Source organism: Hypanus sabinus, chromosome 5, assembly GCF_030144855.1.
Source record: "Hypanus sabinus isolate sHypSab1 chromosome 5, sHypSab1.hap1, whole genome shotgun sequence".
NCBI lineage: Eukaryota > Metazoa > Chordata > Chondrichthyes > Myliobatiformes > Dasyatidae > Hypanus > Hypanus sabinus.
This window is the reverse complement of record NC_082710.1, coordinates 183,078,358-183,104,389: the sequence shown is the minus strand read 5'-3', so window position 1 is coordinate 183,104,389 and position 26,032 is coordinate 183,078,358. Positions and strand designations below refer to the sequence as shown.

The 26,032-nt window shown below is 47.4% G+C and overlaps 1 protein-coding gene across 1 annotated transcript in view; it reads right to left on the bottom strand.

The window, feature by feature from the left end:
* LOC132394859 (tenascin-X-like) overlaps positions 1 to 9,991 on the bottom strand; it is a 168,568-nt gene extending 158,577 nt beyond the window's left edge. Inside the window, exons 1-5 of the mRNA XM_059971266.1 lie at positions 9,571 to 9,991; positions 8,019 to 8,504; positions 5,186 to 5,301; positions 3,214 to 3,367; positions 1,225 to 1,488 (exon numbers count right to left, since the gene is read on the bottom strand). Coding sequence (XP_059827249.1) covers positions 1,225 to 1,488; positions 3,214 to 3,367; positions 5,186 to 5,301; positions 8,019 to 8,504; positions 9,571 to 9,991 — 1,441 coding nt within the window. The remainder of the gene's footprint in view (positions 1 to 1,224; positions 1,489 to 3,213; positions 3,368 to 5,185; positions 5,302 to 8,018; positions 8,505 to 9,570) is intronic.
* Between the last annotated feature and the right edge of the window lie 16,041 nt (positions 9,992 to 26,032).

Genomic DNA, 26,032 nt, shown 5'->3' with positions numbered 1-26,032 from the left:
TTCCCATGGCCTTTGTACTGTCCAATCATATTCTCCCTTCTCCAGCCCTGTTTCTCTTTCACCAATCAACTTCCCAGCTCTTTACCACCCCTTCACCCTCCCAGTTTCACCTATCACCTGCAACCTTGTATTTCTCCCTCCCCTCCCCCCACCTTCTTACTCTAACTTCTCATCTTTTTTCTCCAGTCCTGCCGAAGGGTCTCGGCCTGAAACATCAGCTGTACTCTTTTCCATAGATGCTGCCTGGCCTGCTGAGTTCCTCCAGCATTTTGTGCGTGTTACTTTGGATTTCCAGCATCTGCAGACCTCCTCCTGTTTCTGACACATAATCAGTGACTTTCCCCAAGCAGTAAGCTGATCAACACCCCCACCACCACGACTTTATCATTTCCTGCCAGTCACCTTAGGTACAGACATTCCTGAGCCTGGTGTCACTTTATGGACATACATTCACTGTGTACATCAGCCATTTAATGTGTTTATATTTATCGTGTTTTTATTATTATTGTGTTATTTATCTTATTGTGGTTTTTGTGCTGTATTGGAGTTGGAACAACAATTATTTAGCTTGTGCACTGAGAATGACATTAAACAATCTTGAATGTCTTATGGTCTTAATAAAAAGGCCATAGCCACCATGTTTAAAGTCACGGTCCATGACTTCCGAAGAAATTCAGCATCATTGAGCACACCTACACGAAATGAAGCAGGGAAGCAGCACCCATCATCAGGGAACCCCACCACCCAGGCCATGCTCTCTTCTAGCTGCTGCCATTCGGAAGGAGGTACAGGAACCTCAGAGCTCAGGTTCAGGAACAGTAATTACCCCTCAAACCTCAATCAGAGGGGAGAAATTACTGAACTGTTCCCCCGACCTATTGACTCACTTTCAAGGCCTCTTAATCTCATGTTCTTGATGCTTATCGCTTATTTATTTACTGTTTTTCTTTTTCTTTCATTTTGTATTTGCACAGTCTGTTGTCTTTTGCACATTGGTTTTTTGTCCATCCTGTTGAATACAGTCGTTCATTGACTCTATTGTGTTTCTTTGTACTTACTGTGAATGCCTGCAAAAAATGAATCTCAGGGTTATATATTGCGACATAAATGTACTTTGAACTGTGAACTTTGAACTTTTAACCACCATGTTTTATAACCACAGTCCTTGACTTCCGAAGGACCTCAGGACCACAACACCATCAGATCGGACAGTGGGGAACTCACCTGTAGTGCCTTTGGTTGCTGCTGCCTTGCTCTGGTGCTGGCCCCGTTCGCCCACCAGCGAGATGGTGTGCTCCACCCCAGCCTCCAGGCCGGTCAGCACCGTGTGGCTGCTTCCGGCGGGCACCACCTCCTGGCTGCGGCGGCCTGTTGCCGAGGAGTAGTTGAGCCGGTAGCGGTCGATGGCAGCCAGCGGCTTCTTCCAGCCCAGCTCCAGGGTGGTGTTGGTGGCCGAGACCACTCGCAAGTTCTGGGGGCTGTCGATCACTGCGGGCGAGATCGAGTCGTCAATCAATGGGGCACTGGCTCGCCTGACTGCATCGGGGAAGATGCAGCCGCCTGTAAACAGCTGGGGGACTGGCACAAGTGAAATGGGCCACAAACACAAAATGCAGGAGAGACTCAGCAGGTCAGGCAGAGTCCATGGAGGGAAATGAACAGTCGTCTTTTCAGGCTGAGATCCTTCACCAGGACAGGAAAGGAATGGGGCAGAAACCAGGATAAGGTGGTCAGGGGAGGGGAAAGAGTTGTCAGGTGATAGGTGAGACCAGGAGAGGGGGAAGTAGGTGGGTGGGGAAGGGGAGATGAATTGAGAAGCTGGGAGATCAGAGGTAGAAGAGGTAAAGAATCTGATAAGAGAGGAGAGTGGATCGTGGCAGAAAGAAAAGGAGGAGAGACCCCTCCTCTTTACTCCCACTGTTCACGCTCCTGTCCTTTCTCGGCCCGAAATATCAACTCTGTATTCATCTTCATAGATGCTGCCTGACCTGCTGAGTTCCACCAGGATTTTTGTGTGTGTGTGTTGTTCTGGATTTCCAGCATCTGCAGAATCTTTTGTGTTTAAAATAAATGTCTCCTTTACAGCAGGATGCTGTTTTGCTGGTGGGAGGGGAGAATAGATATCATACACTGGTATCATATCATGATTCACTGCCTGGTATGGGAACTGTACTTCCCTCAATCACAGGACTCTGCAGAGAGTGGTGTGGACAGCCCAGTGCATCTGTAGATGTGAACTTCCCACTATTCAAGACATTTACAAGGACAGGTGTGTAAAAAGGGCCCAAAGGATCATTGAAGACCCGAGTCACCTCAACCACAAACAAACTGTTCCAGCTGCTACCATCCGGGAAACCGTACCACTTAAAGGCCGGGACCAACAGGCTCCAGGACAGCTTCTTCCACCGGGCCATCAGACTGATTAATTCACGCTGATACAATTATATTTCTATGTTATATTGACTGTTCTATTGTACATACTATTTATTACAAATTACTATAAATTGTACAATTTAGAGAGAGACGTAACGTAAAGATTTTTACCCCTCGTGTATCTGAAGGATGAAAGTAATAATTCAATTTACTACACTGTGTTATCCAAACACACGAATGAGGTTAATTGCTGCAGTGTTAATTGAAGGCTATGCACGGCCTTCGTATGGAGTTGGGATTGGTTTATGGGTGTTGGTTTTTATTGCCACATGTACCAAGATACAGTGAAAAGCTTGCTTTGCATGCTGTTCACGCACATCGGAGCATTACACAGTGCACTGGACTGCGTTGGTCATGGTCAGCCGTACATATTGCGGCCTATTGATACTCAAGCCAGGGCAGAGATCGATACGGCAGCATCACAGGGGTTGCCCGTCAGCGTAGAACAGCCTTAGGGACTCCTAACAATTTTCCTTGGGGTTTACTGCCAAAGTCTTCCCCATGAGTGGGTATAGTTGCAAGGCAGCGGAGGTCTGAGAGCAGAGCTTTCCTTCCACTAGATGAGCCGCCAACCCCATCTACCGAAGTGACCAGTTACAGGGGGAAGGCAGGAGAATGGGAAAATAGATCAGCCATGTTGGAATGGCGGAGCAGACTCGATGGGCCGAACGGCCTAACTCTGCTCCTATGTCTCATGGTGTTACGGACTTTACTCTAGCATGGTGCCCACTTGCATCCCAGTGGAGACAAGCTCACCTGGGAACTCCAGAGAGCACTTACTGGTGGTGAAGGTCCTTGTGACGGCTGTTCCGAGCTGTTCGTCTTTCTGGGCTTGCAGAGTTACTTCATACTCCTGACCTGATGCCAGCCCTGTTTGCTCGAAGGAGGTCCTGGAGCCCCCCAGCTTGTTGATCAGTCTGCCATCCTCTTCCTTCTGTTAAGGATGATCAAAAGATCCCAATGGTTAGGTGGAACTCATGGCTAAAAGGTCAGGGTCCTGGTTGCCTCTGTAGGTGGACTTAAAGCATCCATGTAGATGTCAGGGAGAAGGGTTAACATCCCCTAGCTGACTGGTTGCATCACCGTCTGGAATGGGGTTGTAAGCTCAGCCATCTCCATCGTGGGCAATAGCCTCCCCACCATCGAGGACATCTTCTAAAGGTGATGCCTCAAATAGGCAGCATTCATCACCGGTCCTCATTGAGGAATCGGCAGTGGAAAGGGTGAATGGTTTCAAGCTTCTGGGTGTCAACATCTCTAAGGAGCCATCCAGGGCCCAACATGTTGATGCAATTACAAAGAAGGCACAAGAGCATTAGGAGTCTTCAGAGATTTGGTAAGACTCCAGCAAATTTCTACAGTGGAAAGAATTCTGACTGGTTCCATCACCATCTGGTTTGGAGAGGCCACTGCACAAGATCAGAAAGAACCGTGGAGGGTTGTAAACACAGCCAGCTCCATTGAGCGCACCAGCCTTCCCACCATTGAGGAGATCTTCAAAAGGCAGTGTCTCAAGAAGGCGGTATCATCATTAAGGACCACCATCACCTAGGACATGCCCTCTTCTCACTGCTACCATCAAGGAGGAAGTCACACGCCCGTACTTAAGGAGCAGCTTCTTCCCCTCCACTGTCAGATTTCTGACTGGACCACGAACATTACCTCACTATCTTGTCCCTCTCTGTTTGCACTAAATTTAAATTTTATTTGTAATATATAGTTTTTTATTGTTTCTCTATTTTGTTCTCTTTTCACGCTATTTCTTTCTTGCTTATATTTCGTATTATAACTGATAGTAATTTTTACAAATTGCACTGTACTGCTACTGCAAAACAACAAATTTCTTGACCTATGTCAGATAATAAAGGTGATTCTGATAACTGACACAAGTGCCGGTTTCTTTGTAATCTTTGCTCAAAGTCTGCAGCGACAGTCCGGATGCAAGTTCCAAGCCCCTAACCCTAGGGTCACAGTGGCGTGCTTCTGTCCTGCCAAAGGCAATTCAACTCCACAGCTGTGGAGGCCACGGCACCGAGAATATTTAAAGAATTACTGAGGCATGTTGTGAAATTTGTTGTTTTGCGGCAGTGGTACAGAGCAATAAATTAATATTAATTTACAATAAGAAATATCAAAAAAAAGTAAGGAGTGCAAAAATGAAAGCAATTAGTGAGGCTGTGTTCATGATCCATTCAGAAAGCCGATGTTGGAGGGGAAGAAACGGTTTTGGATATTTGAATATGGCCTGCCTGTACCTCCACCCTGGTGGTTGTAGTGAGAAAAGGGCATGTCCTGGGTGCTTAGGGTCCTTAATGATGGATGCCTTTTTGAAGAATCGCCTTTTGAAGATGTTGGGGAAGCTAATGCCTATGATGGAACTGGCTGAATCTACAACCCTCTGCAGCTTTTTCTGATTGAGGATATCAGAGAGAGATGCAGCTGGTCAGAATGCTCTCCACCGGCTTGACTCTTGGGTGACATCTTTTTAAACTTCTGATGAAATACAGCCACTGGTGTGTGTGCCTTCTTCGTAATTGCATCAATACGTTGGGCTCAGGCCAGATCTCGAGAGTCTGTTAAGTTCTCGATTAGTTCCTATAAGTTTACAAGGAAGGGGGAAGGCAGGAGAACTGGACTGAGAGGGAAAATAAATCAGCCATGATTGAATGGCAGAACAGATTCATGGTTTGAATGGCCTAATTATGCCCCTATGTCTCATAGCCCCCTTGATCTGCCCTCCCCCCCTCCTCACCAAGGGTTGGAAGGTGATCACCCAGGCATCCACGTTATCCGTAGGCAGGTCCCACTCCACTGTAGCTTTGGTTTCCAGAATCTTCTTCATTCGGAGACGGAGGGCCACTGGGATCACTGCAGGCAACAAGGGGACAAACGCAGTCAGTGCCACAGCCAGCCGACGGAGTGACAAGGTCAAGTTTTGTCATCTGGTAGTACAAATATACAAACAAAACAACATTCCTCCGGGCCTCGGAGCTCACACACAGCACATAAAACAAAATACTACCACAAATACATTAATAAAATATCATTCAAAATGCATGCAGCACAGGTAAACAGCTCCCCGTCCCAGTGATGGGACCTCGATGGTAGCAGAATAATCATCAGCCCGAGGGAAGAAGCTGTTACCCAGTCTGACAGCCCTGATGCTCCTGTACCTCCTTCCTGACGTGGTGGGTCAAAGAGATTGTGGGATGGGTGGTAGGGATCACCTACAATGCTTCGGGCTCATCACCTGCAATGCAGCCGGGAGATATCACAAGTAGGACAAGGAAGACCCCAGTGATATTCTCAGCAGTTTTTACTGTCCTTTGTAGGGTCTTGTGATCCAATACCTTGCAAATTCCATCCCGTACCACACAATGATGCAGCCAGGCAGGACACCCTCACCAGTGGCTCCTGCGGAAAGTTGTGAGACTGAGGGACCCCATTCACTCCTCTTGGCCTTAGTCGAACTGCCTGGCCGAATCCAATGTTCATCATTGACACAGTTCACTGTGTGTTTGAATATTTCAATGTAAATGCAACAAATAAACCTAATCTTTACCTTCCTGCCCTTCCCCAAGCTGAGCTGTTAGTTTGGTTTGAGTTACCTCACTGTAGGTTAATGGCTAAAACAACCAAAGGGGGAGGTGGCACCTGGGAGGGAGAACAAATTGTAGAGCTACAGGGAAGTAAGGAGAAGCCTCGTGGGAGTCAGCATGGATCCAGTGGGCGGAATGGCCTCCTAAAGATAAAGATTACACACAAGAACTCCGGAGCCTTGAGGTGGTACCTTCCCTTCATCTGGTCTCACTTCAAAGTTCAAAGTAAATTTAATATCAAAGTACATATATGTTACCATATACAACCATGAGGTTTCTTGTGGGGATACACAGTGAATCCAAGAAACATTGAGGGGGAAGTGAGGGGGAAGCTGGATAGGTGGAGGAGAGATAATGAAGTAAGAAGCTGGGAGGAGTTAGGTGGAAAAGATAAAGGGTGACACACACAAAATGCTGGAAGAACTCAGCAGGTCAGGTAGCATCTATGGAGAGGAATAATCTGTCAAGACCCTTCATTGGGACTAGAAAAATCCCACAAAAGTCAGTGGATTCGGCCCAGCCCATCACAGGTAAAGCCCTCACAAGCACTGAGCACATCTACATGAAACACTGTCACGGGAAAGCAGTGTCCGTCATCAGGGACTCCCACCGCCCAGGACATGCTCAGTTCTCACTGCTGCCATCAGGAAGACGGAACAGGCCTCAGGATCCACACCAGCAGGTTCAGCCCTCAGCCATCAGGAAGACAGAAAAAGCCTCAGGATCCACACCAGCAGGTTCAGCCCTCAGCCATCAGGAAGACAGAAAAGGCCTCAGGATCCACACCAGCAGGTTCAGCCCTCAGCCATCAGGCTCTTGAACACGAGGGGATAACTTCACTTGTCCCATCATTGAAACGTTCTCAGAACCTATGGACTCACCGGGACTCTTCCACTCATTTTCTTGATATTTATTGCTTACTTGCTTACTTATTTATTGTCTCTTTGAGTATTTGCACAGTTTGTTGTGTTCTGCACTCTGGTTGCACACACTAATTCGGTGGTTTTCATTTATTTCTGCTATAGTTATTATTCTGTAGATTTGTGAGTATGCCCGCAAGAAAATGAATCCCAGGGTTGTGTACGGTGAGATCCTCTATCTCAACTTTGATAATAAATTGGGTTTGAACTTTGACAAGCTGGGGGGGGGGGCAGAGGACAGAAGAGGAAGGTGGGAAGAGGAGAGGGGTAGAAGCTGGCAATTCTGACAGGTGAAAGAGAAGTTGGGTGAAGGGGTGGGGCAGGGGAAATGAAGTAAGATGCTGGGAGGGAAAGGGGTAAAGAGATTAAGGGCTGAAGAAGAAGAAAAATAAGACGAGAGGAAATGCTTAAGAGTCTAACCACACCTGGAATATTGTGTACAGTTTTGGTCTCCAGGTTTAAGGAAGGACATTCTGGCAATTGAGGAAGTGCAGCGTAGATTCACTAGGTTGATTCCTGGGATGGCAGGGCTTTCTTACCAGAGAGATTGGAGAGATTGGGCTTGTACACACTGGAATTGAGGAGATTGAGAGGGGATCTGATTGAAACGTTTAAGATAATTAAAGGATTTGAAAGGATTGAGGCAGGAAATATGTTCCAGATGTTGGGAGAGTCCAGTACCAGAGGGCATGGATTGAGAATAAGAGGTCAGTTATTTAAAACAGAGTTGAGGAAGAGCTTCTTCTCCCAGAGAGTTGTAGAGGTCTGGAATGCACTGCCTCGGAAGACGGTGGAGGCCAATTCTCTGGATGCTTTCAAGAAGGAGCTAGATAGGTATCTTATGGATAGGGGAATCAAGGGATATGGGGACAAGGCAGGGACTGGGTATTGATAATGAATGATCAGCCATGATCTCAGAATGGCGGTGCAGACTCGAGGGGCCGAATGGTCTACTTCTGCACCTATTGTCTATTGTCTAATCAGGACTGGGATGGAAGACGGAGGAAGCCAGAAGCACGGACCCAACCGCGTCTCGCCTTCCCAGACGGAGACACGGGTGCCTTACCCACGGAGCAGTCCTCGCCCGTGAAACCGTCCTTGCAGGCGCATTTCCCGCTCACACAGCGGCCGCGGTTGCTGCACTGGTTCGGGCAGGCCTTGACGCCGCAGCGGGGCCCCGAGTATCCCGGCTCGCAGACGCACTTGCCGCCGACGCACTTGCCGTGGCCCCTGCAGTCACCCGGGCACGCCGCCTTCTCCTCTTCCGTGCAACCGCGGCCGGTGTAGCCGGGGAAGCAGACGCAGCGGCCGTCGATGCAGCGGCCCTGGTCGTTGCAGTCGTCGGGACAGGCCTCCTGGCTGCAGTCGGGTCCCCTGAAGCCCGAGCGGCAGACGCAGCGGCCGCCCGAGCACTCTCCCCTCGGCGGGAGGCAGCCTGGCGGGCAGGAGGGCTCCGAGCAGGTAGGGCCGCGCCAGCCCTCCTCGCAGACGCAGCTGCAGCCGGAGGGGCCGAGGGACCCGTGGGCGCCGCAGTCCGGCGCTGACCCCGAACCTAGGAGGGAGAAGGAAGAGGCGGTTAGGAGGGGATCTGAAACAGCCCGCACCCTCTCCACTTCCCCACCCTCTCCTCCGAATTACACAACCTGCCTCACTGCCCTCCATACTTCCCCCATTCCCCATCCCTCCGTTCTCTCTCCCAACACTGCCCACCCTGTAACGACCCCCAAAGCACACCCCTCCCTCACGCCGCTCACTCTGCATCCTCACTATTCTTCTCCCCCTCCCGCCATCCCTCCTTCCCATGCCCTACTCCGCTCCCTTGCACCCCTTCGCTGACACGACTCATCCTGCACCCTCTCCCAATCCGTCCTCACCCTCTGCCCTCTACAGCCCCCTTCGGAGAGGGAGATACACCCACATCCTGCACGTCCTATCAAGATATTTTGAGCAAGCTGGGTTTTTTCTCTTTTTTTCTGTTAAGTGGAACACGTGATAACTTGCATCTGGGAAGAGAACAGTGGACGTTTTGGATTGTCTCATCGTTGTGGGCTGAAAGGCCTGTACTGTACTGTACCGTTCTAATCCTCAACCCACGGAGTGAAGTTCCCAAAATCCATGGATGTCATTACCACGGAGAGGTTGCCCCTCACTTAGAAGGGTTGATATTAACTCTGATCTTGCCGACAAATGTATCAGAAATTCTGTAACGCTTCTTCTGGCCTTGGTGGAGGGCCACACGGTAGTGGTAGCGTAGTGGTTAGCACACTGTCTTACAGCACCAGCAGACCAGGTTCAGTTCCCGTTGCTGCCTGTAAGGAGTTTGTACGTTCTCCCCGTAACTGTGTGGGTTTCTCCGGGCGCTCCCGTCTCCTCCCACGATACAGTTGCAGGGGTTGGCAGGTTAATTGCTCATAACTGGGTGGGTGTTATGGGTTTGTTGGTCCAGAAGGACCAGTTACTGAGCTGTATCTCTGAACAGGTTTAAATTAATTAACATCATGAGCTGGAAGGGCCTATACTGTGTAGTAACGTTCTTCCAATGTGTCCCCGTGCCCCACCCAGTCTCACCCCGTGTTAGGCTGGGCTATGGTGTCCCCTGTCTGGGCACTGCCACTCACCGCAGCACCGACTGCTGGAGCACTGCTTCCGCAGGTTAGCGACCTCCTTCTCCAGAGCCTGGAGGCGCCGGTGCAGGGCCTGCACGTCTCCACAGCCGCAGGCCTGAGGCGGGATGTTGATCCTGTGGGTGAAGACCACCGGCTTGGTGGGGTCCAGAACGTGCTCGAACTGCTTGTCGCCCGGCGCCTCGTCGCGGGCCTCAAAGACCCGTGCTCGGGGCCTGGAGACGTCTGCCGCACAGGAGCGGCAGCCCGGCAGCTTGATGGTGTAGACGTGATCAAAGGTGGCGGGGAGCCCGCTGGTGGCGTTGGCCAGCACGTCCCGCCGCGTGCGGATGGAGGTCCGGTAGAGGCTGCAATCGCCCACGTCCAGGGTTGACGCAGCCAGCATCAGGATCAGAACGCTCAAGGCGGCCTCCATCACTGTAGCTTCAGGAAAGGCAGAAATGACCAGGCTTCAGCCCGCGGGCAAGGGGAGCTTGCAGCCAACAGCCTCACACCGTAACTGCACCACGCTTCCTACAGGATGGAAAGAGAGAGGTTAGTGTGAGCGGCTCTGGGAACAGCGTCTCACCTCCAGACCAGGAGGCCGAGGGTTCGATTCCCGACATCTACACTCCTACGCAAGGGGAAGTCCCTGGCAGGGCAGCAGTTAGTGCGATGCCACTGTAGATCACTGCCTTGGAGTTCAATTCCAGCATTCTCCATCAGAAAGCTTGTATATTCTCCCTGAGTGTGTCCCACGGAACCAGTCAGTAGGTTAACTGGTCAATTTTAATTAGGCTCAGGTTAATTTATTCAGTTGCTGGATGGTGCGACTTAGTGGGCCAGTACTCATCCGTGAAGCCCTCACAATGCACCCTCCCCCTGTGAAGCCCTCACAATGCACCCTCCCCCTGTGAAACCCTCACAACAATGCACCCTCCCCCTGTGAAACCCTCACAATGCACCCTCCCCCTGTGAAACCCTCACAATGCACCCTCCCCCTGTGAAACCCTCACAATGCACCCTCTCCCTGTGAAACCCTCACAACAATGCACCCTCCCCCTGCGAAACCCTCACAATGCAGCCTCCCCCTGTGAAACCCTCACAACAATGCACCCTCCCCCTGTGAAACCCTCACAATGCACCCTCCCCCTGCGAAACCCTCACAATGCACCCTCACCCTGCGAAACCCTCACAATGCACCCTCCCCCTGTGAAACCCTCACAATAATGCACCCTCCCCCTGTGAAACCCTCACAATGCACCCGCCCCCTGTGAAACCCTCACAACAATGCACCCTCCCCCTGTGAAACCCTCACAATGCACCCGCCCCCTGTGAAACCCTCACAACAATGCACCCTCTCCCTGTGAAACCCTCACAATGCACCCTCCCCCTGTGAAACCCTCACAATAATGCACCCTCCCCCTGTGAAACCCTCACAATGCAACCTCCCCTTGTGAAACGCTCACAACAATGCACCCTCCCCCTGTGAAACCCTCACAACAATGCACCCTCCCCCTGTGAAACCCTCACAACAATGCACCCTCCCCCTGTGAAACCCTCACAACAATGCACCCTCCCCCTGTGAAACCCTCACAATGCGCCCTCCCCCTGTGAAACCCTCACAACAATGCACCCGCCCCCTGTGAAACCCTCACAATGCACCCTCCCCCTGTGAAACGCTCACAACAATGCACCCTCCCCCTGTGAAACCCTCACAATGCACCCGCCCCCTGTGAAACCCTCACAATAATGCACCCGCCCCCTGTGAAACCCTCACAACAATGCACCCTCCCCCTGTGAAACCCTCACAACAATGCACCCTCCCCCTGTGAAACCCTCACAACAATGCACCCACCCCCTGTGAAACCCTCACAACAATGCACCCTTCCCCTGTGAAACCCTCACAACAATGCACCCTCCCCCTGTGAAACCCTCACAACAATGCACCCTCCCCCTGTGAAACCCTCACAATGCACCCGCCCCCTGTGAAACCCTCACAATAATGCACCCGCCCCCTGTGAAACCCTCACAACAATGCACCCTCCCCCTGTGAAACCCTCACAACAATGCACCCGCCCCCTGTGAAACCCTCACAACAATGCACCCTCCCCCTGTGAAACCCTCACAACAATGCACCCGCCCCCTGTGAAACCCTCACAACAATGCACCCTCCCCCTGTGAAACCCTCACAATGCACCCACCCCCTGTGAAACCCTCACAACAATGCACCCGCCCCCTGTGAAACCCTCACAATGCGCCCTCCCCCTGTGAAACCCTCAGAATGCACCCGCCCCCTGTGAAACCCTCACAATGCACCCTCCCCCTGTGAAACCCTCAGAATGCACCCGCCCCCTGTGAAACCCTCACAAAGCGCCCTCCCCCTGTGAAACCCTCAGAATGCACCCGCCCCCTGTGAAACCCTCACAATGCACCCGCCCCCTGTGAAACCCTCACAATGCACCCTCCCCCTGTGAAACCCTCACAATGCACCCTCCCCCTGTGAAACCCTCACAACAATGCACCCTCTCCCTGTGAAACCCTCACAACAATGCACCCTCTCCCTGTGAAACCCTCACAATGCACCCTCCCCCTGTGAAACCCTCACAACAATGCACCCTCCCCCTGTGAAACCCTCAGAATGCACCCGCCCCCTGTGAAACCCTCACAACAATGCACCCTCTCCCTGTGAAACCCTCACAATGCACCCTCCCCCTGTGAAACCCTCACAACAATGCACCCTCCCCCTGTGAAACCCTCAGAATGCACCCGCCCCCTGTGAAACCCTCACAACAATGCACCCTCCCCCTGTGAAACCCTCAGAATGCACCCGCCCCCTGTGAAACCCTCACAACAATGCACCCTCCCCCTGTGAAACCCTCAGAATGCACCCGCCCCCTGTGAAACCCTCACAATGCACCCGCCCCCTTTTGGCGTTGACATCACCAGACTGTGTCCTGAAGCGCATTGGAGGGGTGGCATCTGTACCAGCGGTTCCAATCCCACCACTATAGCAAAGGAGTTTCCATATTCTCCTTGTGAACGTGCAGATTTTCTCCACGTGCACCAATTTCCTCCCACAGTCCAAAGACGTACTGCTTAGTAGGTTAATTAGTGCACACAAAATGCTGGAGCAAATCAGGCAGCATCAATGGAAATGAATAAACAGTTGATTCTTCACACCGAGCCCCTTCATCAGGAAGGGGGAAGACACCAGAATTTAAAAGGGGAGGGGGAAGGAGGACAGGTGAAGCCAGGTGGGTGGGAAAGGAAAAAGCTAGAGAAGGAATCTGATAGGACAGGAGAGTGGTCCATAGGAGAAAAGAAAGGAGGGGAACCAGATGGAGGTGATAGGCTGGATGTGAGAAGAGGTAGGAGCCCAGAGTGGGGAATAGAGGTAGGGGGAGGGAGAGGGGAAAAAAGGTCTGTTACTCTGCTGTTATCTCCAAATAAATATGCTGTTAAAAATAACTTTTATCTACTCTCAGATAAGTCGTCACTTTTTTTGTCATTTTGACCATAACTGCTGGTACAGTACACCATAAAAATGAGACAACATTTTTCAAGACCATGGTGTTACATGACACAACACAAAAACTAGACTGAACTACGTAAAAAAACAACACAGAGAAAAATAAACTACACTAGACTACAGACCTACCCAGGACTGCATAAAGTGCACAAAACAGTGCAAGCATTACAATATATAATTAACAGGACAATAGGGCAAGGAGGAGTCTGATAATTTGGGGGAAGAAACTGTTACATAGTCTGGTTGTGAGAGCCCGAATGCTTTGGAGCCTTTTCCCAGACGGCAGGAGGGAGAAGAGATTGTATGAGGGGTGTGTGGGGTCCTTCATAATCATGTTTCCTTTGCGGATGCAGCGTGTGGTGTAAATGTCTGTGATGGCAGGAAGAGACACCCCGATGATGATCTCAGCTGACCTCACTATCCGCTGCAGGGTCTTGCGATCCGAGATGGTGCAATTTCCCAACCAGGCAGTGATGCAGCTGCTCAGGATGCTCTCAGTACAACCCCTGTAGAATGTGATGAGGATGGGGGGGGGGGGGGAGATGGACATTCCTCAGCCTTTGCAGAAAGTAGAGACGCTCTGCTGGGTTTTCTTTGCTATGGAGCTGGGGTTGAGGGACCAGCTGAGATTCTCCGCCAGGTGAACACCAAGAAATTTGGTGCTCTTAACAATCTCTATCGAGGAGCTGTCGATGTTCAGCGGGGAGTGGTCGCTCCGTGCCCTCCTGAAGTCAACAACCATTTCTTTTGTTCACATTCAGAGATAGGTTGTTGGCTCTGCACCACTCTGTTAGCCACTGCACTTCCTCTCTGTAAGGTGACTCGTTGTTCTTGCTGATGAGACCCACCACGGTCGTATCATCGGCGAACTTGATGATATGGTTCGAGGTGTGTGTTGCAACACAGTCATGGGTCAGCAGTGGACTGAGCACACAGCCCTGGGGGCCCTCGTGCTCAGTGTGATGGTGTCGGAGATGCTGCTCCATATGTTAGATAAGTCTAACATTTCCCTCTTCTATAGACTTCCATTTTTCTATCATCTGTGTGCCTATCTGAGTTTCTAAAATGTCTCTTACTGCATGTCTCTTCAGCATATTCAAAGCACCCAGTTGTGAATTCTCTATTCGATTTCCCTGACTGCATTCTGCCCTCCTCCCAACCAAACCTATTTCATCTTTTGTTGGAAGATTGTGTATAAAGCCACGTTTGAAACTGCCAGCAGAAATTGGAGGGTAACTTTGAGGCAGTTATGAACCCTCAACCATCAGGCTCTTGAAACAGCAGAGAGAACGTCACTGAACCTCACTCACCCCAATAATGAATCGTTTCCACAACCTATGGACTCTTTATCTTATGTTCTTGATATTTATTGTTTATTTTTTATTATTATTTTATTTGGACCTCTTTTGGGGCAGGTGTGACCTGTACAAAAAGGATGGGTTGCACTTGAATCCAAGGGGGACCAATATCCTGGTTGGGAGGTTTGCTCAGGCTATTGGGGAGAGTTTAAACTAGAATTGCTGGGGGTGGGAACCGAACTGAAGTGACGGAGGAAGGGGCAGTTGGCTCACATTTAGAGAAAGCTTGGAGACAGCACAAGTGAGAGGATAAGCAGCTGATAGAGAGGGGATACACTTAGATCGATGGTTTGAGGTGTGTCAGTTTTAATGCAAGAACCATCATGAACAAAGCGGATGAACTTAGAGCGTGGATCAGTACTTGAAACTATGATGTTGTGGCCATTACAGAGAATTGGATGGTGCAGGGGCAGGAATGGTAACTTAGAGTGCCAGGCTTTAGATGTTTCAGAAAGGACAGTGAGGGAGGCAGAAGGGGTGGGGGCATGGCACTGCTGATCAGAGATAGTATCATGGCTGCAGAAAGGGAGGAAGTCGTGGAGGAATTGTCTACTGAGTCTCTGTGAGTGGAAGTTAGAAACAGGAAGGGGTCAATAACTCTACTGGGTGTTTTTTATAGATCACCCAATAGTAACAGGGACATTGACGAGCAAATACAGAGACAGATTCTGGAAAGGTGAAATAATAACAGGGTTGTTGTGCTGGGAGATTTTAATTTCCCGAATATGGATTGACATCTCCCGAGAGCAAGGGGTACAAATGGGGTGGAATATGTTAGGTATGTTCAGGAAGGTTTCCTGACACTATGTATATAAGTCAACAAGAGGATAGGCTGTACTTGATCTGGTATTGGGAAATGAATCTGGTCAGGTGTCAGGTCTCTCAATGGGAGAGCATTCTGGAGATGGTGATCACAATTCTAACTACCATAGCACTGGAGAGTGATAGGAACAGACAGGTGAGGAAAGCATTTAATTGGAGTAAGAGGAAATATGAGGCTATCAGGCAGGAACTTGGAAGCATAAATTGGAAACAGATATTCTCAGGAAAATGTACGGCAGATATGCAACAGATGTTCAGGGGATATTTGTGTGGCATTCTGCATAGGTACATTCCAATGAGACAGGGAAACAATGATAGGGTGCAGGGACCATGGTGTACAAAGGCTGTTGAAAATCTAGTCAAGAAGAAAAAGAAAAGTTTATAAAAAGTTCAAAAAACAAGGTAATGATAGAGATCTAGAAAATTATAGGCTAGCAGGAAGGAGTTTAAGAATGAAATTAGGAGAGCTAAAATGGGCCACGAGAAGGCCTTGGCAGACAGGATTAAGGAAAACCCTAAGGCAGTCTACAAGTATGTGAAGAGCAAAAGGATAAGATCTGAGAGAATAGGACCAATCAAGTGTGCCAGTGGAAAAGTGTGTTTGGAACCGGAGGAGATAGCAGAGGTACTTAATGAATACTTTGCTTCAGCATTCACTACGGAAGAGGATCTTGGCGATTGTAGGGATGAGTTGCGGTGGACTGAAATGCTTGAGCACGGAGATAAGAGAGGATGTGCCAGAGCTTTTGGAAAACATCAAGCTGGAGAGGCATAATATGATTAGGAATAGTCAGCAGGGCTTTGTCGTGCCTTACGAGCCTAACTGAATTTTTTGAGGATGTGATTAAACACATTGATGAAGGAAGAGCAGTAGATGTAGTGTATATGGATTTCAGCAAGACATTTGATATGGTACTCCATACAAGGCTTATTGAGAAGGTGAGGCATTTTTATAAATGACCTGGATGAGGACGTGGAGGGTTGGTTAGTAAATTTGCTGATGACACAAAGGGTTGGGGGTGTTGTGGATAGTCTGGAGAGTTGTCAGAGGTTACAGCGGGACATCACTAGGATGCAAAACTGGGCTGAGAAGTGGTAGATGGAGTTCAACCCAGATAAATGTAAAGTGGTTTAGTTTGGCAGGTCAAATATGATGGCAGAATATAGTATTAATGGTAAGATGCTTCAGTGTGGAGGATCAGAGGGATCTTGTGGTCCGAGTCCATCGGAGGGTCAAAGCTGCTATGCAGGTTGACTGTGTGGTTAACCAGGGGAGTGAGTTTCAGAGCCAAGAGGTAATGTTGCTGCTATGTAGGATCCTGGTCAGACCCTACTTGCTCGTTTCTGATCGCCTCACTACAGGAAAGATGTGGACACTTTAGAAAGCGCTTTAGAAAGCGTACAGAGGAGATTTATAAGGATGTTGCCTGGATTGGGGAGCATGCCTTATGAGAACAGGTTGAGTGAACGCGGCTTTTTCTCCTTGGAGCAACAGAGGATGAGAGGTGACCTGTTAGAGGTGTATAAGATGATGAGAGGCATTGATCGTGTGGATAGTCAGAGGCTTTTTCCCAGGGCTGAAATGACTATCATTAGAGGGCACAGTTTTAAGGTGATTGGAAGTAGGTACAGAGATGTCAGGAGTAAGTATTTTACTCAGAGAGTGGTGAGTGCGGGGTATGGGTTGCCAGCGATAATGGTGGAGGAGGATACGATAGGGTCCCTTAAGAGACACTTGGATAGGTACATGGAGCTTAGAAAAATAGAGGGCTATGGGTTACCCTAGGTAATTTCTAAAGTTAGTACATGTTCGGCACAGCTTTGTGGGCCGAAGGACCTGTATCATGCTGTAGGTTTTCTATGTTCTATGTTCCTTTATTATTTGTTTTCTTTTGCACATTGGTTGTTTGTCCATCCTGTTGGACACAGTCTTTTATTGATGCTATTGTGTTTCTTCAATTTACTGTGATGCCCACAAGAAAATGAATCTCAGGGTTATATATGGTGATATAATAAATTTACTTTTAACTTTGAGATACCTATTTCTTTCTGCAGTACATCAACAGGAGAAAGTTTCATAAATTGAGTTGCTTGAGCTGAAATCTTCTAAAGCTACCCCAATTGTGTAGAAATCCTACACACACTTTCTCTCTCTCTCACACACACACATTCCCCATTCATTCAACTTGCTGAAATATTAAACTGTTTGTTTAAACAGGAGCTGAGTGCAGATGTGGTGAATTCACACCTGGGTGCAACTCTGCCTTCACCGGACTGACCTTTTTGATTCAAGGGGTCCTTTATGCCCACTCAGAAAGAGAAAGAGGTCCCATTGAACCCAAAGGACAAGGGCTCGATTGAAGCCAGCGGTGTTTTACAAGGGTGATGTTGCTGGCTGGGATTACATGTGAAAACCTAACATTATGGAGAAAGTGCTTCGGCAGCTGAAGACACAAAGATCGCAGTCTCTTTACTGATAGATTCTTGGGAGCCCACCCTTTAAATAAATAGGTGCAAATTCAGAGGCAAGAGTCAGTCTTTAACCTGGGCCAACAACTTCATATTTTACATAGGAAACATTCTACTAATGTTATGGTCTTCAGTTTGCACCCAAAATGTTTACTGGGACCTCTAATTGGGAATGCACCTTTCCTGTACATTAACTGTGCATCTGTTCCTGGTCTCAACATCTCTCAAGAAATACTCTGTGCCCAAGAAGGCACACCAGCAACTCTATTTCTTTAGGACTGAGAAGATTTGGTGTGTCACTAAATCTCTGGAGAATTTCTGTATGTGTACTGTGGACAGCATTCTAGTTGGTTGTATCACCATCTAGTGTAGAGGCATCAATGCATGGTGTCTCCGGTACAGGGTTTTTGGGTTTCCCATCGATCTTTCAAGCAAGTGGTGAAGCTGAGTCCCTGGTCCACACTACTGGTACTGCTCATAGGTCTGAAAGATTGCCAATCCGTTCCCAAATCAGAGCAGGTGCTGTCCAAAAGTGGGTATCTCAAGCGAGGTCTAGGCCTCATGCCGTGGGCTAGCGTGCTACAGCAGCTCAGGAGGGCGATGCCAGAGGAGGCGTTGATACTGGTTTGGGGGTTGGCCCCCTCCTGTCGGTGTTGCTTTCCAGTGTTCCCTCAGTGGAAGTCAAGCTGGATTGTGTGCGTGTTCATTTGCGGATTGCTGAGAGCTGCTTGTTCTTGCTGATAACATCCAAGCACCATCAGTTTACTGGACATGCCACTCAGGGACTTCTGTTATATGTATATTGTTTGTGTGTCTGTGTGGATACTTGCTACCTTGTATGTGCTTTGTGCCATGTGTGACTGTTGTAATATGTTTTGCACCCTGGTCCCAGAGGAACACTTAATTTTTCTGTACTTATGCATAGTCCATACAACCATAAGATATAGGAGTAAAATTAGGCCGTTTGGCCCATCCAGTCTGCTCTGCCATTCCATGGCTGATCGATTCCCTCTCAGCCCCAATCTCCTGCCCTCTCCCTGTATCTTTTTGTGCCCTGTCTAATCAAGAATCTACTAACCTCTGCCTTAAATACACCGAATGACTTGGCCTCTACAGCCACCTGTGGCAACGAATTCCACAGATTCACCAGTCCCTGGCTAAAGAAGTTCCTCCTCATCTCCATTATAAATGGACATCCTCTAATCTGAGGCTCTAGTCTTAGACTCCCCCACTGTAGGAAACTTCCTCTCCACATCTACTCAATCCAAGCCCTTTCCACAATTGATAGGTTTGAATGAGATCCCCCTCATTCTTCTGCATTCCAGTGAGTACAGAACCATCAAGTGCTCCTCATGTGATAAGCCTTACAATCTAGAATCATTTCTGTGAAGCTCCTTTGAACCCTCTCCAATGTCAGCAAATCCTTAGATAAGGGGTCAACAACTGCTCAGGATACTCAAAATGAGTTCTCACCTCTGACTTATAAAGCCTCAACATTACATCCTGGTTTTTATATTTGAGTCCTCTTGAAATGAATGCTAACGTCACATTTGCCTTCCAAACCACAGAATCAACCTGCAAATTAACCTTTAAAGAATCCTGCAGGTTTCTTGTCACCTCAGATTTTTGAAATATCTCTCCATTTAGAAAATGTCTACGCTTTTCTTTTTTCTACCAAAGTGCATGACCATACACTTCCCAACACTGTCACTCTAATAATAATTAATATTAGACTTGAAGTTCAACTTGAAAACATTGCTCATTTGAAATACTCATTTGAATAGATTTCAAAGAGAATGAAGTGTTGTGAACCTGCAACAAAAAACACCTTGGAAGAACTTAGCAGATCAGGCAGAAATCAAAGTCAAATGTGTTATCAGTGCTACCATATACCACCCAGAGGTTCTTTTCCTTGCAGACATTTGTAGAAAAATACAACAGAATTTACACAAAAACAAAGACTGTTAAACAACCAATATGCAAAAGTAGACAATTTGCACAAATCAGAAAAAAACAATACTGATTATGAGTTGTAAGTGATTTGAAAATGAGTCTCCAGACAGTAGAATCAATTCAGATGGGGTGAGCCTAATGGGTGTGGGTAATAACTGTTCCTGAACCTTGTGGTGTGGGACCGAAGGCTCCTTCCTGATGGTAGTAGAGAGAAGAGAGCTGTGCCTGGATGGTGGGGATCTTTGATCATGGATGCTGTTTTCTTGGTGGCAATTCTCCTTGTAGATATGTTCAATGGTGGGGAGGGCTTTGTCTTGATGGACTGGGCATATCCACCTCTTCCTGTGGTCTTCTCCTTTTCCGGGCACCTTTCCATGTCAGGATACCTCTAGTCAGGATGCACTGTACAGGTGTAGAAGTCGTGACCCAGAAACTTTGCCTGCTCAGATGCTGCCCGATACACTGAGTCTTTCCAGCAACTTGCTTCTGCTCTAGAGGCACCTGCTCTCCAAGGAATCTTCTTGTAGGTTCGAGAAAGAAGAGTATGTTGAAAGGTCAGGTCTTTAGCTGTAAATCTATCCTGATGCTGTGCAAATGGCACAGTGATCAGGTGCCATTGTAGTGCAGCGGTCAGTGTGAGGCTATTACAGCTCGGGCATCGGAGTTTGGAGTTCAATTCTGGTGTCCTCCATCAGAAGGGTTATACTTATGTACTTTCCATGCATATGTGGGTTTTCTCCAGGTGCTCTGGTTTCCTCCCACAGTCCAAAGACGGACAATTAGTAGGTTAATTGGTCATCGGAAATTGCCCCGTGATTAGGCTAAGTTAATTAGGTGGGTTGCTGGATGGCATGGCTCAAAGGGCCTATACTGAACGGTATCTTCAGCTAGACGAGTAAATAAATAAATAAATGCAGCCTCATTCATTTGAGTTTAGTTTGGCCATGGGAGTGAATGATCCCTTTTGCATTACTCATGGCCAAGGAAGCTCAGCAACTTCTCAGCATGCCTTGGAAATTTTTCCTGATGTATATTGATACTGATGTTTATACCTTGTTCTCCCTCAGTGCACTGCATAATGATTGGATCTGTATGAGCAGGAGGCCAGATAGGTTGCTGCGATCTTTCATTGAGTCTGTTGTGGTTATTATTCTATGGGTTCATTGAGTATGTCCACAATAAAATGAATCAGGGCTGTATATGGTGAGATATATGTACCTTGATAATAAATTTACTTTGAATTGTATTTTGGTACATGTGACAATAAAAACCACACTAACAAAAGTTCTCCATTGGCACTAATGTTTTCCCTGATACTGGAGGCTGTGGTAGAATAAAGGACCCTCCAGAAAATCCTGGCAATTCTGGACAACGTTTCTCACCCACTGCATGCCATCTCGGCTGAACAGAGGAGCACTTTATTGATAGACTAAGACTGCAGTGCAAAGAGGTCATTCTTAACCCTCGGCCATTAGGCTCCATAATGAGTCAACCTATAGCCGGGGAAGTGATGACACCCTCCTGTTAGACTGTTATTAACCTGTTTATCAGAGCTCTGTTTATCACACCCTGCTATCACGGACACCCTGTGCAAAACTACCATCACTCCTTATCTGGGTGGTGTGAATGTACACCCATTACAGTATAATATTACAGTAAGTCTTGCACTACCACCTTATCAGTGTGAACTTGGAAATCTTGTAATCTTTGACTGTAAATCTTGTACATCTTATTTTTAAGGTAACTTATTTTTTATTTTTTCTTTTCTAATATTCTTTTATCTGTGCATTTGTAATGCTATGGTGACACTGTAATTTCCTTTGGGATCAATATCTATCTATCTAATGAGTGATAAACCAGCTTTCACATGGGCTCCTATCTGAAAATGCAACTGCATTTCAGAAACTGGTTCCTCCCTATCCAACCTGGTAGTTAACTGTATTTATATCTATTGATTGAGCAACGCAGCGTGGAGTTTGGTCCTTCTGACCCAGCAGAGCCCTCGACTACCCGATTAACCCTAACCTAATCACGGGACAATTTACAATGATCAGTGAACTTACCCGATATGTCCTTGGTTTGTGGAGGGAAACTGGATGACCTGGGAGAAACCCATGGGGAGGACACACAAATGATGTCAGAACAGAACTGAACTCCAGCGCTCCAAGCTGCAATATCGTCGCGCTAACTGATACGGTACAGTGTGCCCAAACTCACTCTTTCACTTGTATTACTTTGTGTAGACTCTGCTCAGTTATATAGAGCATAAAACAGTACAGGCCCTTTGGCCCACAATGTTGTGCCATCTCTTAACCTACTCTAAGATCAATCTAACGCCCTGCTCCCACATAGCCCTCCATTTTTCTATCATCGATGTGCATAAGAGTCTCTTAAATGTCCCTAATGTATCTGCCTATAACACCAGTGTGTTCCATGCACCCTCTAACATCTCCCCTCCCCCCATACTTTCCTCCTATCACCTTAAAATGCCCCCTTGGGGAAAAATCTCTGGCTGTCCTCTTTATCTAGGCCTCTTAATCATCTTGCCCACCTCTATCAAATCAGAATCAGGTTTAATATCACCAGCATATGTTGTGAAGTTTGTTGCTTTTGTGGCAGCAATACGTTGCAATACATAACAATAAAAATTATAAATTACGATGATCAGTATCTATAAAATATAAATTACATTAGTAGAACAAAAATAGAAGAGAAACTACTGATGCACTATTCATGGGACAGACGAGAAGAAGCTGTTCTTGAAATGTTTGGTGTGTCTTCAGGCTCCTGTGCCTCCTCCTTGAAGGCAGTAGGGAGAAGAGGGTGTATCCTATGTGATTGGGTTCCCTAATGATGTTGCTGCCTTTCTAAGGCATCACTTTTAGAAGATGTCCTGGATGTTGTGGAGTTTCGAGCCCATGATGGAGCTGGCTGAGTTTACAACTTTCTGCAGCTTTTTCCGATCCTATACAGTGGCCTCTCCGTACCAGATGTCAGAATGTTCTCCACAGTACATCTGCGAGTGTCTTTGGTGACATACCACGTCTCCTCAAACTCCTATTGAAACATATGTGTCTTCTTTGTAATTGCATCAATATGTTGGGCTCAGGATAGATCCTCAGAGATGTTGACACCCAGAAACTTGAAAACTGTTCACCCTTTCCACTGCTGATCCGCCGATGAGGACAAGTGTGTGTTCCCTTGACTTAACCCTTCTTGAAGCCCACGATCAATTCCTTAGTCTTACTGTGACACCACTCAACCAGCTGATCTAGCTTGCTCCTGTACATCTCCTCGACACCATCTGAAATTCACCCAACAATAGCTGTGCCATCAATGTATCTCTGAAGATCCCCCGGGCCCCTGCTAGCTGCTGTGAGAGGCAAGGGAGGAGATTGCTGGGGATTCTGACAGAGACTTTCAAACCTTCACACTTCATAGCTGAAGTGCCAGATGACTGTAAATGTGGCCAGTAAGATGAAAAAATCTCTGAATCGGCCCAGCAATTTCCTCCCTTGCATCCCAAGCAGCCTCTGGGGACTGTAGTAACGTACAGATGGGGATGGTTACTGCACATATGGTACCTTTACTCTGCAAGGGCAGAAGGAAATTGTAAGTCTGTGAGCATAACATCAGTGTTATGGAAGCTATTGGGAAAAAACCTGAGGGACAGAATAATGTACACAGGGAAGGTCAAGGAGTGATCAGTCATACACAGCATGGTTTTATTAGAAGCAGACTCCGTCTGTCCAATTTGATTAAACCTTTGGGACATGGAACAGTACAGAACAAGAAGAGGCCCTTCGGCCCACAATTTTGTGCTAAACCAATTAAATTGGTAATCAAATGGCCAACTAAACTAATCCCTTCTGTCTACACAATGTCCATATCCCTTCGTTTTCCTCACATTCATGTGCCTGTCTCTTAGAAGTCTCTAATGTATCTGCCTCTCCCACCACCCCAGGCAGCATGTTCTGTGTAAAAAAAACCCTGCCCTTCACATCTCCTTTGAAATTACCACCTTTCACCTTAAACACATGCCCTCTGGCATTAGACATTTCAACCCTGGGGAAAAGATACTCTGTATCTATGCCCCTCCTAATCTTATATACCTCTATCAGATCTCCTCTCTACTGCTGCTGATCCAGAGAAAACAACCCAACTTTATCCAACTTCTCACTATAGCACATGTCCATTAATCCAGGCAACATCTGGTAAACCTCTCCTATGTCTTCTCCAAAAGCTCGACATCTTTCCTATAATGGAGTGACCAGAACTGTATGTAATACTCCAGACATGGCCTAACTAAAGTCTTATAATGCTGCAAAATGATTTCCTGACTTTTGAACACAATGTCTCGACTAATAGAGGCCATGTGCCTTCTTAACCTCCCTGGAGAGGTAACAAACAGTATTGATGAGATTTGTTAGAGTCATAGAACACTGCAGCTCAGAAACAGGCCCTTTGGCCCTTCTAGTCTGTGCCAAACCATTAGTCTGCCTAGTCCTATCGACTTGCACCCAGAACATAGTCCTCCACACGCCTCCCTTATCCAAATTTCTCTTAATCCTTGAAAATGACTCTGCTTCCACCACTCTGAATGAAAATTTCCCCCTCACGATCCCCTCAAACATTTCACCTTTCACTCCTAACCCATGACCTCCAGTTGTAGTCTCACCCAACTTCAGTGGAAAAATCATCTCCCCCTAATCTTCTATGTTCTGGGGGATAACATCCGAAACTATTCAACCTTTCCCAGGTCCCAACTCAGGTCCTCAAGTCTTGGCAACATCCTGCATATTTTCTCTGTACTCTTTTGACCTTGTTGATATCTTTCCTGTAGGTGGGTGACCAAAACTGCACACAATACTCCAAATTAGGCCACACCAACATCTTATACAATTTCAACATAACATCCCAACTCTTGCACTCAATACATTGATTTATGAAGGCAAATATGCCAAAAGCTTTCATTACAACACTATCTGCATACATGTGATGCCACTTTCAAGGTGTTTTGGATCTGTACTCCCAGCTCCTTCTGCTCTGCCACACTCCTCAGTGTTCTTAGACTCACCGTGTAAGACGTAACCTACTTGGTCTTTCCAAAATGCAACACCTCACACTTGTCTGCATTCAATTCCATCTGGCATTTTTCAGCCCATTTTTTTCAGCTGGTCCAGATCCCACTGCAAGTTTTCATAGTCTTCCTCACTGTTTGCTACACCCCCCAACTTGGTGTCAGCCATAAATTTGCTGATCCAGTTAACCACATTATCATCCAGATCATTGATATAGATGACAAACAACAAAGGACCCAACACTGATCCCTGCAACACACCACTAGTCACAGGCCTCCACTCAGAGAAGCAACCATCTAGGACCACGCTCTGGCTTCTTCTATGAAGAATCCAATTTACTACCTCATCTTGAATGCCAAGTGTCTGAAACTCCTTGACCAGCCTCCCAAGTGGGACCTTGTCAAATGCCTTACTAAATTCTATGTAGACAACAACTACTGCCTTACCTTCATCAACTTGCCTGGTAAATTCCTAAAAAAACTGGATAAGATTGGTTAGATGTGACTTACCATGCTGACTATCCTTAATCAGTCCATTTCTATCCAAATACTTATATATCTGGCCCCTAACTTTCCCTCTTCTTATGTCAGGCTTACCAGCCTATAACTTCCTGGCTTGTTCTTGGAGTCTTTCATAAACAACAGACCAACTCTAGCTACTCTCCAATCCTCCAGCACCTCACCCATGTCTAAGGATGTATTAAATATGTCCGTTGGAAGCCCTGCAATTTCTGCACTAGCCTCCCACAGGGTCAGGACCTGGGGATTTATCCTGTCTAGATCCACTCAAGATGGCAAAAGTTTCCTCTGCGTAATCGCAAGAGAGTTCATGACCTCGCTGCTACATTGCCTCACTTCTGTAGACTCTGTGTCTGGCTCCTGAGTAAATACAGATGCAAAGAATCCATTTAAGATCTCCCCCGTCTCCTTTGGCTCCACGCATAGATTACCTCTCTGATCTTCCATTTTGTCCCTTGCTTTCCTTTGCTCTTATTATAAGAATCTCTTGGGATTCTCCTTCACCTCGTCTGCTAAAGCAACCTCATGTCTTCTTTTAGCCTTTCTGATTTCCTTCTTGTGTTCTCTTGCATTTCCTATCCTTCACAAGTACCTCATTTGTTCCTGCCTGCCTTTACCTGCTATGCACCTCCTTTCTTACTTAACCAGGGCCTCAATATCTCTTGAAAACCCAGGCTCCCAACACTAGTTATATTTTACCTTTTATTCTGACAGGCTTTGTGCTCTAAAAATCTTACACTTAAA